We start from the raw sequence: 12,977 nt of genomic DNA, 5'->3' as shown, positions 1-12,977 counted from the left end.
AGCAGTAGCCAGTTGGTCATGGTCCAGACTAATGTAAAGAGTGGCAACCCCATAGGAACATTTATTCTTAGTGTCCCTTTGGAGGAAGGCCCTCAAGGTACTGTCATTTAATCACATCTTTTTGGGGCTTCAGTCTTCTCATCCAAATTACCCCTCTAGACTAGAAATCTGGCTCTTCAGTGAAGTCTGTGAAGCACAGTGGTAAGCCACATCCCATGCACGAGAAGGGCTTCTCATATTCATAGAGCAAAGCACAAGGGAATACATGTAGCCCTGCCCTTAACCAGCTTCCCCAAGAGCAATGAAGAAGTTGCAACAATCAAGGAATTTCTTTGATTTCCATCTCTTGGCTCATCCACTCCTTAGACCCAACCTGAATATAATGTGGCAAGGCAGAGCGGAGGAAATTAGTCCTGACCCAGATCAATGGTGTCTCCATTTGGGTTTCCAATGGTCAAGTATTTGAGAGAGAAAAGGTAGTTTATTTGGGAATTGAAGCAAAAAATACTACCGGGGCAGAGGGCCTGAGAGAGGGAGAGGAAGGAAGCCAGTGCAGGAGCATTATAGAGCAAGCACCTTCTTGGACAACTGGAGTTTAATCCTTTGGGGGGCTCTGGGAGGCAGGGTAGAGATATCCCACCCAAGGGACAACTTTACTGGGTATTTATCCATTATCTCCGGCCAGTCCTTGGTTGGCGGCTGCTTCTGAGGGTTGCTGCCTCCTCAGCAGTTCAAGCCAGCAGGTGTGCATGTGATAATACCATCCAATGAATTTGGTAAAATTGTTATTGCAATCCCCATCAGTTCTCAAAGGCAGTAGCTCTCAAATCCTGATGCACCTTGAATTATTTTTGCAATAAAAGTCTCTCTGGTCATGCTCTATGGAAATCTGTGTTTCAGAAGAAGCTTCAAATTTGCTTCCTCCAAAGCAACCCAAATGATACTGAGGACCTAGACGTTGGCAGTTTCTTCCCCACGAGGTACAACCACTTACCGAAGTAGCACTTTGAGGAGAAGAGGGTAGCCCTCCCCATTCTCAAACTCTAGGAACAGAGCCGAAGAGACGGGATAGGAGTCCTTCACAAAGCCCAAGATGAGGCTCACTGACTCGCTCACCTTGGGAGCAGGGAGCATGTCTGCAAGCTTGGAGAGATTCTGAAGGGAGAGTTTGATGCAATCCATGGCTGCCAGAGGAAAACAACCCTGTTAAGTTTGGAGGCAATAGCTTTTCTGCCACGGTCATTCTCTCCCCACACTCCGTTAAACTATCTATATCAAGATGTAAATGAGAATTAATTCAAAGCCCTTTCCTGCTGGGTCTTGAATCAAGAAGTCTTCCCCGTGGGAAGTGTCACCACACTGTGACAGTGAGCCACACTGTCAGACTGTGCAGTGTGACACTTGCAGTCACACTGTGACATTTATTCTTGTGTGTCCCTTTGGAGGAAGGCCCTCAAGGTACTGTCATTTAATCACATCTTTTTGGGGCTTCAGTCTTCTCATCCAAATTACCCCTCTAGACTAGAAATCTGGCTCTTCAGTGAAGTCTGTGCAGAGCCACACTGTGCAGACCCAGATGGAGAGGAGACAAAACAGGAAGAGGAAGGAAGCCTCCTAACTCTGCTCCTAATTCCCAGCATGCAGGAGGGACTGGGTCCATTAGGTAATAGGACACAAGGTGAAAGACCTGGGCGTTGAGAAAGACCTTCTTAAGGAAGCAACACTGGAGACGGGCAGAAATTAGCTTGAAAAAAAGTTCAGGGAAGGATCTATGAATATGTAAGAAGGTGAGGGGCAAAAAGACAGTGGGTTTCAGCTACTAATATGTCCAGGGGGTTGGCACCCAGAAGTGCAGGCCACCGGGGAGGAGGAGGAAGACAGGGCCAGCTCATTTGTGGCCCTGGCCTTGGAACTTGCTGGTTTCCCAGAGCTGTGAGAAGTCAAGGGAAGATCTGAGTCGGAAGAGAGATGTCATTGGATTTGCATTTTGATGGATCACTGTTTTTAGGACTCTTTCACCGGAAGAAGCCTCTTCTGAGTACCAGGAAAGCCATGCCGGTGGATCAGGAAAAGTGTCTATGAGAACTTGAGACAGCACATGCTCTGTCCCTCAGCTGCAAGGCTTCAGACACGCCCCAGAGTCCTCATGCCGGGCAAGGCAGCCCTAAGAGCCATGGGCTTGGCAGCTAACTGCCAGGCCAGCCCTTATTCCAGACCTTCTCCTCAGCCTGTACGCCCATGGAAACCACCCAGTCCCCTAAGGGGGTCCTGGGCACAGTGCTCCAGGCAGCAGGCTCCCCACTGAGGTGGGAATTTTCTTTTCTAGTTATTGTCTTGGACAGCTAACAATAATGACACAGTGAGAGAGCCCTGTCATCAAGACACACAGCTTTTCCTCAGGGGTCTCTGGCTCAAGCCTATGGGGGGTACCCGGGCTGCTGAGCCTCTCAGGACCAGCTCAGCTCAGGGTCATTGCCACTAGGCCCTGGCCTCACTGGGAGCCCCGAATCCCTAAACTGGGGCTGACTTTTGGTCCTGGGCTCAGTTACAAGAGGGCGGTGGGCTTGCTGAACCTGCTCAGCTGTCACCAGGTGATGCCGTCTGTTATGGGACACCCCAGAAAGAAGGCAGGTCACAGGGCAAGGGGTTGCTATTCCCATTTTACAGATAAAAGAACTGAGGCACACAGGCACGTACGTGCCCGAGGTCACTCCACCATGAGAACAGATGGACAGAGCTGGAGTCCACACCCCAGCTTCTGGCTCTGGTATCTATGGCCTTAACCCCTGCATATGCTGCCCAGAGCAGAGCCGAAAGGAGATCGGGCATCTCCAGGCTTAGGATGTTTGTCTCCTCCTGTTTGTGAGCTGGGGACCTAGGCAAGTTCTTGAACTACTCTCAGTCTCCGTTTTCCCCATCATCAAAATGGCATTAATGTCCATCTCAAAGAGACCGAGGAGATAATATACAAATTATCTGCTGTGTGTCTGTTTGAGAGTAAATGAGCTCCCCTTTCCTTCCCTCCTCCAACATAAATAATAAAAGCACTTTCACGAAGGAAACCAAGCAAAGAGTCGTCTACTGGGCATAGGTGGGCTTCCGTGAAGACCCTGTTTGTTCATCTCTTTTTTGGTTCCAGGGTCTCATTGTAGAAAGTTGGCCCGTATCCCACCCCTGGTCTCCTGGGGTCATACCCTGCAGGTATTCAATGATGCCAAGGTGCTGGGCCTTGGAGATTGCCCTCAGCACACAGAAGGTGGGCTCCTTCCAAAAGCAGCAGCTGTGCTCCCAAAGACAGGTAGTGGCAATCACTAGAGATTGGAGCTCATTTCCTGACAGAAGTCTCTCCAGCCCCTGAGACTCACTGCAAATGTTCAGCAACATCTGGGGAAGAAAAAACAAAACAAAACAGATGCCTAGTTAGGAAGCCTCCTTCCTGTAAGTAACAGATTTCTTCCCTTGTTTTCCAGAGCTCTGAGGGTATGTCTCAGTGCCAAGGATGGGTCGTATGGGTCACCTTCTGCCCCAGAACAGCATGGTCAGCGGTGCCCCCAGAAAAGGGTGACAGAGCTTGGGCTAAAGTCTGCACTCCTAATCCTATGCAAGTAATCAGAAAAACAGAGAAGCGTTTGACTTAGAGAGGTGTCCTTCTACATAGACACGCAGGGAAAAGATGCCATCAAAGGTTAAAGGATAGGATTAACAGAACCCAGTGTTATTTAAAAAGAGATGTGTTCCCAGATCCCTGGTTGGCAGTCAAACTCTACTTCTCGTAAGATTATGAGACTGATCCTCTAACTTCCTATCTGGACCCTGTGCGCCCACCCATCCAGCCTTTCTATGGCTGCCAGAGGGACTTCCAGTACCTTCCCGCCACTTAGGGTAAATCATGGCTCACAGAGTTCTGCACAGACTAGCCCTGCCTCCTCTCTGACGTGATTGTGTGCAGCCCTCCCTTTGGCTCTTGGTGGTCTAACCGGATCTCCTTCAAGTTTGACATATATGGAAAGCTGCTTCCATCTGAATCCATTAGCCCCTTCTAAGCATAGGGACAGAGTCCAAGCTGAACAGTCATAGAGCCAGGCTCCAGACCCCACCTGCTGACCTTCCCAACAGTAGCCATGGCCATGTGACCCTTGGCTTGGATGGCCATTTCTGCACCTATCCCCTTTCCCCCCGCCCCTTCACATCTGCACTCCAACTTTCAGCTCCTGTTTCAATGCCATTTCCTCAGAACGGTCTTCTTTTATGCTCCCCTATAAATCAGGTCCCTTTGTCCTCATTTCCCAGCACACTTTTCACTTTGCCTTCAGAGCACTTAAAAAAACGGACACAGCTCTCTAATTACGTGATTATCTCCCTTGTTTGGCTTCCCCAATTTTCTGTAACCTCTGGTACTATGCTTGCTGCTGGAACCAGCAGTCTGGCACAGAGGAGTATGTGGGAGGAGCTCATATATTTTGCAGAATGAAATAAGGAAAACCCTAAGGAATACAGACATGCCCCGCGGCTCGCATTCTACCCTTTCAGGGGCAGAACCATGAAGGCAGGGCTGCGCCAGTTCCCTGCGGGACACCGAAAGCCACGTGGTAAAGACTTGTCAAAGCACCCAGTACCACAACCTGGCCACCACTTAGAATATGGTTTATATACGGATAAACGATGCCTGAGTTTCCAGCAAATGCAGCTTAAGGGATAACCCACCATAAGTAAGCTTGTGACATAACCTCTGGTAATGAGAACTCTCGCTTGAGAATGAGTCTAAAATGGATATTCATGGGGCGCCTGGGTGGCTCAGTCGGTTAAGCGTCCGACTTCGGCTCAGGTCATGATCTCGTGGTCCGTGAGTTCGAGCCCCGCATCGGGCTCTGTGCTGACAGCTCGGAGCCTGGAGCCTGTTTCAGATTCTGTATCTCCCTCTCTCTGACCCTCCCCCATTCATGCTCTGTCTCTCCCTGTCTCAAAAATAAACAAAGGTTAAAAAAAAAAAAAATTAAAAAAAAAAATAAAAATAAAAAAAATAAAATAAAATAAAATGGATATTCATGTGAATGCACATTTACAATGCACAAATGCATTTGGAAATTCACAAAATCACCTGCTCTGTGAGCCACTCCCTGAGGCACTGGCCACACAAAGATGAGTAGGACTTATGGCCCTTCTTACCCTCCTCCCAAGGTGTCTTCCTCCAGAGAGGCAGGAGGAGTTTTCTGGAGAATACAGTATCCTGGGAGCTGAGAAAGCAGAGCTGGTCAGTAAGGGGCAGGAAAGGAGTAAGAAGTTATGTTAAAAGCTACTGCTGGTAGTCAGAGAGGATAGAAAAGATGGGGAAGGACACCAGGAAATTGCATTTGATGCTTAGTGGCCTGAGATCACTTCTGGGAGGGGGAAGGAGGTGGCCTCATAAAATGGTCTTGGCAGCCAGATTCCCAGGGTCCCAATCTCAGCCCCGCCCCCCACCCACCGACTACCTCTCTGACCCCAGAGCCATGTTTACTCACCAGGCGCTAGTTTGCATGGAATCAGAATTGTAATACTACACACATCTTGGGAAGGAAGAGAGGGATCAGGGAGGGGACAGATGTGAGGCTATGGCACAGGTGGGTACAGGGAAGGACTTAGAAAGTGTTGGCTGCGGTTATGCAAGTGCGGTTGGCGTGCTTGCCCTCTGAGGAGGCAGGGGCCAGAGACAGGAGGTTCCAGATGCTGGGGAGGGGCGGGCAGGACCCAGGAACACAGCCTGGAGGAAGCTGCTGGGGCCAAGTGGACGAGGAAGAGGAGCAGCACACTCTTCTGGGGGAGAACGACAGAAATAGCGACACAGGGATGAAATGAGATGGAAAGGAGAGAACAGACATTTTCCAAATGCACAAGATCCTGGCATTTGCAGAGAGCGTGGGGGTCGACAGATGAGCTGGCTCTCCAGGAGGACAGAGGGGCTTCAGGACTAGGGCCGAGAAGGACAGAGACACCTCCAAGAAGCAGAGCGGGGTCTCGGCCCAGGGGTGTGGAGCCTTCCTCTGACTCACCTGCACAAACATCCTCTGAACTTGAACATCATTCTCTAAAACCTCCTCCTTTTCCAGAGGAAAGACAAAGAAGAGGTAAAGGCACTTCAGGAGCAGGGCTGGAAGCCCGGATGCAGCGACTCTGCCCAGCGTCTCCTGCAAGAGAAGAGCAGACGTGACCCACGGCCACAGACCCAGGGGAGCACTCTTCCAACCCAGGGCGGCATGGTCTTTTAGCCAGGAAGACGGGTAAATCATGTCCTCTCTGTGGGCAATGCACTCTCACGTAAGAATGGGGACAATCACAGGACCCACCCAGAGTGGCTGTGAAGATTATGTTTCCGCGAAGTATACACTAGGTGCTCGATAAACACGGCATCTTTTGTAAGACAAACAACACGAAGGAAGGAGAGGAGGAAGGGAGGGAGGGACAGGTGCAGAGCAGAAAACAAGGGCTTTCCTAAGTGATCACACTACTGATTTGGGTAGTTGCCTCCGGATTAGCTACAACCTCCGCGCACGTATGGAATTGTGTGCGTGGGAGCAGGTGCGGCATTAATCTGAAGCATACTGTCCACCCAATTTCCCGCCCAAGTGACTAATGTGACAGATATGGTGGCAAACTGAGAAAAAGGGAGAGGAAGAATGCACAGTCTGGGCCGGAACCAGGAATATAACGCAGGCGGTTGGTCCTACCCTCCCCCCTAAAAGCTTCCAGTGCAGGGTAACGTCGGCCCCTGTAATTGATACCTGGCTCTGCTGTGACCCTGCTCAGGGTGGCTCCCCTGTCCTCCATGCCGCACTGGCTCCGCTGAAAGCCAATTGCCTATTTGTCTTATTGCTTTTAGGGCTGGCTGCTCACAGTGGAAAACAAGCCCTTTAGGTTAATTTTTACTACCGGACTGTAAACAGTCCTTCCCCGGAGGGCAGAAAAGCTCCTTCTCCGGGCTTCAGGCTGCTGTGCTGATGGAGGTCCAGGCAGTGCAGGCAGAGGAAAGGTCACATGATCCTCCCTGCAGGTAACAACTGCACACTGAGCTCCTCTCACACCTCCGTGCACTGTTTCAGATGCCCGGCTGATATCTGTGTTCACTGTTAGCCTCGGGGTGGCCGTGCCCCTATGTGGCTCCCTCTTGTTCCTGATGCTGAGCACTGGCACGTGGTGGGCACTCTCACCAGACAAATGAGTCTCTGGGTCTGCCCTGCCCGGGACCTCTGGCCATTTCTGCTGATAGCCACAGCTGCCGGGGACTGCTTCTGCCTAAGAGGACGCCAGCCATCAGCAATCCACTCGCAGGGAAGCACCAGGCCCCCAGCTTCACGGTGGAGGACACGTACACAACCAGGATGGGGCACCGGTGGGAAGGGAAAAAAGAGAAGCCAGCCTCATGTGGGTATCATCTCCAGGAAGGCATGGGACAGGTGCTTAAGGTGGACTCCCTCCGTCTGAGCTTAGCAGATGGCAGTAAAGAGCAGTGGCTCAGAACACGGCCTCTGGAGTCAGACATCAGTCACAGAGGGTGCTAACTAATGTGGCTTCGTAATCTGACTCAGAGGGCTTGGGGGAGGATTTATTGACCTGCAGGACACACTAGCCTTGCCCCGACACGGAAAACGGTCCATACACATTGGCCATTGTTAATCCCTGCCCTGACCCTAAATCAGAAAACGAAGGCATTATCCCCAGTCCTAAAATTAGCCACACAACAGAGTCACGAGAGATGACACAATTTTCCCAAAGTTACACACAGCCCGTCAATGGAAAAAACAGGATTCGAATGTGGATTTCAGATGCTAATGTTCCCATGTCCTGTATCAGAAGGGAATTGTGGCAGGAGAAATGACAAATCAGTATCATGGGGGAAAAGACACTCGAGATGCATCCCTGACCTTTGCTGGGACTTCCGCGGGACATGGATGAGGAGCTCCCAAGCTGGGTTCCGTGGGACCTGGAACTTACCGAGTTTGTCCCCGTGAGCACATACACCGACTTCAGGAGCAGGTAGCCATCCTGATCCACGTCCCCTTTCCACCGCAGCAACTGCCCCGCTGCCTCCCTCGCTTGCTCTGGCAACAGCACATGAAGGGGAGAACGTGTCACCAGCGGGCAGTGCGGTGACCTGCCCACCCAGCTCTCCCTCCACTTGGCCTCCTTCCCCGTGAGAAGTGCCTTAGCATCCTTAGGGGACTGAACACTTGGGTGTCACCTTTTTGCTAGCACCCTGTCCTAGAGACCCTGGTCCTGTGTGTGTGTGTGTGTGTGTGTGTGTGTGTGTCCCTTCCAAGAGCAGCAGGGCTCTGCTGGTCCCCCTTCCCTCCTCTGCTGGCCTTTCCCTTCATTCCCAACATCCTCAGTGGCAGAAATGAGCCTGTGGGGTTCTCTGGAAGGCACCACTCCTACTCCACTAGAAAAGCAGAGAGTGGCTTTGCAGAAGTCCCGGAAGGAATATGCAGGGGTGTTTTGTCTCCATAAAGTGTTCTCTTACCTGCAGGCTTTCCCACAAGTGCCTTCTGTATTTCTTGGGCAAGCTGGTTAGAAATATCTTCTGCTAGGCTTTGGAGACTAGGAAAGGAGATGATCCCCACAGAGTTTTCCCAGGCCTGAAGTGCAATCAAAAAGATTCCATCAGAGATGTCAAAGCTACAAAGCAAGGCATGAGAATCACCTTGCCTCTCTCCCTGCAGCCCAAACCAATGAGTCAACTCACTGTCCCAGGTGTAGCCCAAAAGTCACTGTATCACCTACCCTAACAGCTTCCATTCTATCCCTACCTAGTTGCTATGAATTCTTCAACTTCCATTGAGCTCCAGACCCATATCCAACTGGACCCTGGGTGTCCGCCCCTGAATTTGTGCTCTTGAAATGTCAAATACACATAATTGAATCCATTGCCTTCCTCCCAAATCCGCTGCATCCTGTCTCAGTGAATAGTTCTACCAAGCACCCAGTTGCCCTCATGGGAAATTCTAAGGTTAATTTCCTGGGCCCCCTCTCCCTCATGTGCCTTAGCCCATCAAATGCTACATCTCGCTGGTTCTCCTCTTGCATGTTTCATGTTTCTCAGACCTGGTGTAGATATCTTAGGTTTAGTCATGCAATTACTTCCTTTAACAAATTCTAAAGAGTGGGATTACAAGTTGCAAGCGTGTGCTTTCTATTTATTTTTTTTTCAGTGTTTTGGTGAACATTACCAACTCATTCCCCAGAAAAACTTTACCTGATTATCCTCTCCAGAGGCTCCATGGGAGAGGACTAGTTTCTCTTCACCCATTGGGCACTGTCATGCTTTTTCATTTTAAGTGAGAAAATTTACAGAAGAAAAAAATATCTCATCTCAGTAGAAGTCCTGTGACTACTAAAGTAAATGAAGACTTTTAATGCTTCTTGAATTGCCTGCTTTTACTCTTAGCCTATTATTCTATTAATTATTTATTTAAAAAACAACTCTTTACATATAAAAAATGTTAATCCTTGGTCCATAATAGTCTCATGAGTTTTTCAAATTTATGATTTTGTCTTTTAATTTGGTATTATTTGGTTTTGCTCTACAGAAAGTTGAAGTTCACATGAAATGAAATTTCTCAATCTACTGCTTTGTTTTCTGGCTTTAGTCCCAGGCTTAGGAAGTTCTTTCAAGTCCAACTGGTTGTTGCCATTTTTAATCTTTTTCTTTTTGTTTTTTAATTCTTTACAATTCTTTCTTCTATGCTCCTTCTCTATTACCATCCTATCTGGTCATCTTTTGCCTTGGACTTTTTCTTTTATTGGTTAGGATACTATTTAATAGAAGTCATTAATTTTAAAATTCTGCCTGGGATGCCCAGAATTCTCTCCCCATCTGCTTTTCCTTAGAATCTTCTCCTTTGTTCTATTGTGTTGTCACAGGCGTAGTTTACCAGTCCCAGGATGAGGAGAGCTCTCTCCAGACCAACAGTCAGAGCGGAGTGACTATTCTTGGCATAGGACTTGAGTTCCTGGCAACTTCGCCCTTCCCGGTTTCCCACCTTTTCAGGAACGGAGGCTGCTGGGTGCGTTCCTGGCAATTAGTGGCCTCAACAAAATACACTTTTGCTGGACTCCCATCCACTGCTCCCACTGGCCAGCCACATTAAATTATATCCCTGCCCAAAGCTGTGACTGAGTTTTTTTTCAGCTGAGATCCTCCTTCTAGAAAAGGTGAAGAAAGCATCAAAATCCCAGAGGGAAATGTGCCTCCTTGCTGTAGATTCTATTTTTATCAAAAAGTAAAAACCTTTTAGAAATTTTTTCTATACTAAAAGATGTTACATACAAAGGAAGCAAGACACAGATTGAGAAAAAATATTTGCAATGCATATAACTGACAAAAAAATAGTATCCCTACAAATTTATTTTAAAAACCCTAATTTGTTAAACAGGCAGATGAAACAAGGAACTTATAAAAGATACAATCAATAGTGAATTACTAAGAACCAGGAAAATGCAAATTAAAACTACAGTGAGATAGTCCTACTTTTCAGGTTGGTGAACGTGTAAAGCCTGACAATGACAGTTGTGGGGAAAGTTAAGCGACCAGGAAACCCCATGCTCTACTGATGGAGCACAACTTGCAAAAAGTCCCTTTGACGAGTACTTAACCCAATCCAATAAAGTTAGAGGTGGACACATGCTATGACCCAGCATTTCCTTCCTAAGTATATTCCTTATAGAAATGTTGGCACATGTGTACAAGGAGACATGAACACAAAATATTATGCACTTTATTTGTGATTGTGTAACACCAGAAAAAATCAATGTTCATCAATAGGGCAATGAATGAATAATGTGTGGCCTATGTATGTAAGGGTATTACATAGAACCGAAAAAGAAACAGAGCTACATGTATCAATATGGATAGATCCAGAAATACAATGTTGAGTGGAAAAAGCAAGTTGCAAAAGTACATTACAATCTGAGTCTAGAAAAACCTGTGAGTTTACATATAAATTTCACACTAATATCACTTAGGACTATTAAAATGTATTCATATCATTGTGTAATTTGGATATATATTGGATATATACTTGGATATGTGTAACACATACTGTATCCATATAATATACTCAATAGGTGTGTGTATATATATTATATATAATGTATATATGTATATATAATATATATAGGTGTGTATATATGTATATATACACACACATTTTATATATATATATATTTATATATATAAATATATATAAATATATATATATTATAAATTATATAAATATATATATTATATATAATATATATTATATATATAAGATATTATATATATAAATTCCCCCACAGGGAATAACTCAGCAGGATGTGGGTTTCCACTAGGAAAGGGCAGAAGGGGAATGAGCTCTAGAATGCATGCATAGGTGGCTTTAGATTATCTGAAATGTTTTATTTCTCTTCTATGGGTAATGAGTACATGGATATTTATATGTGGATATAAATATCCATATATGGATAACTTTTTGCACCTGAAATTTTTTTGTTTCTGCCATATAAATGGACAGAGTTGCCCCTTTCCTTTGTAATTAAAAGAGAAGTCCATCAGAACTTTGCTCAAACTACAAACATGCTAGGTGAATGTTAAACACTACTGCACACAGTAGACCTTCAGCAAATATTTGATAAGTGAGCACATGAGTATCAAATCCACAATATGCAGATTGAGGGGCGAATGTATGGCATGCTGGTTTTGTGCCAAGTGCTGAGCCTAGCACTTACTCGCCTTGTTTTCATTAATCCTTACAACAACCCTTCGAGATTGGTGCTGTTATGATTATTCCCGCTTTATAGAAACTAAGACTGAGGTAGGAGAGTAAGCCCAGAGAATCAGGTAAGCAGCAGAGTGAAGAGTTGAGTTATCTCATTCACACACAAGTAGCATGTCCATGTCTAAGAAATTTATGGCTACCACCTGGAAACCAGCTATCACCTGGAAACTTGAATCCCTGGAAAGAAAGAATCAGTCCTTTTGGCTGAGAATTTCTTATAAGATTATTTCCTCCCCAGGACTGAGAACTCTGCTATGATGTCTTCCTAACAGATTCCTGTGCCTCCTTCCCTGCACTGGCAAACCCCTCAAAGACCAATTTGCAGGCAGTTGACTCAGAAGCATCTAGATCGTCTCAAGCAGTGGGATTCCTGCAGGCACTCCACAATAAAGTAAATTGGGCCACTGTGAGCTGAACAGTAATTGTACGCTCAGCCAGATTCTCCCAAGGCTCAGACTCCTTCCTGGGACCACAAAGGGCACTTCTGGAGGCCACGTTAACTCTTTCAGGCCACTGGGGTGCTGTTTGATGCACAGAGGCAATCATTTACAGAATGGTACCGCGGAGACCCCAAAGAGTTAAGGCAGTTTCCAAAAGGACCTAATTTTTTCCCAAACTGGGACTTACATGCTGAGAGAATATTGCTCAATATTTTTAAAATTTTTTATTTACTCACATTATCTAAGCTGCACCATCATGCCTTGTGGCTGTCTCTCACATAGAAGAAAGAGAAAGGAAAATGATGCTGTGGTCTCCAAAGAAAAATGAGGAATCATAAAAGCTCTTGAGGGGATGGGAGAAAAATCCAGCTTCGGAATGACAGAACCTGGCTGGTTTTCAAGGATGGCTGCAAGGTTACTATGTCCTCATTACCACAGAGTTTGGTGGTTTGGTCCTTAAGTGAGTTCAACACATGTCAGAGACTTTATGTGAATCTCCCCTGCTAGTGTGACAAGGTTGACCCTCTCCTTTCTAAAAAATGATGTATCAAAACTTCGCTAACACAACAAGAATGTTCTTTCTCTGAGATGGGAATAAACCATGTTGCAGACCCTACTTCAGGGCGGGTAGGTCAGGGATAGATAAAGAAGGGTACACGCCTTCACTGCCCCCTCTGGACACTACACTTGGGAACGATTATTGGTCATCCTTATTATTCTGTTTAATGTTACTTCTTTATCTTCCATT

At 46.7% G+C, this 12,977-nt stretch overlaps 1 protein-coding gene across 6 annotated transcripts in view; it reads right to left on the bottom strand.

Annotated features, from left to right (window-relative positions):
* WDFY4 (WDFY family member 4) overlaps positions 1 to 12,977 on the bottom strand; it is a 298,336-nt gene that overhangs the window by 258,409 nt on the left and 26,950 nt on the right. For all 6 annotated transcript variants that reach the window (XM_049645347.1, XM_049645343.1, XM_049645342.1 and 3 more), the window contains 5 exons: positions 8,495 to 8,609; positions 7,969 to 8,075; positions 6,030 to 6,164; positions 3,195 to 3,384; positions 995 to 1,184 (listed from right to left, as the gene is read on the bottom strand). In XM_049645347.1, coding sequence (XP_049501304.1) covers positions 995 to 1,184; positions 3,195 to 3,384; positions 6,030 to 6,164; positions 7,969 to 8,075; positions 8,495 to 8,609 — 737 coding nt within the window. The remainder of the gene's footprint in view (positions 1 to 994; positions 1,185 to 3,194; positions 3,385 to 6,029; positions 6,165 to 7,968; positions 8,076 to 8,494; positions 8,610 to 12,977) is intronic.

Source organism: Panthera uncia, chromosome D2 (genome assembly GCF_023721935.1).
Source record: "Panthera uncia isolate 11264 chromosome D2, Puncia_PCG_1.0, whole genome shotgun sequence".
NCBI classification, from domain to species: Eukaryota; Metazoa; Chordata; class Mammalia; order Carnivora; family Felidae; genus Panthera; species Panthera uncia.
Note: the sequence above shows the minus strand (reverse complement) of the source record. Positions and strands in the feature narration are given on the sequence as shown.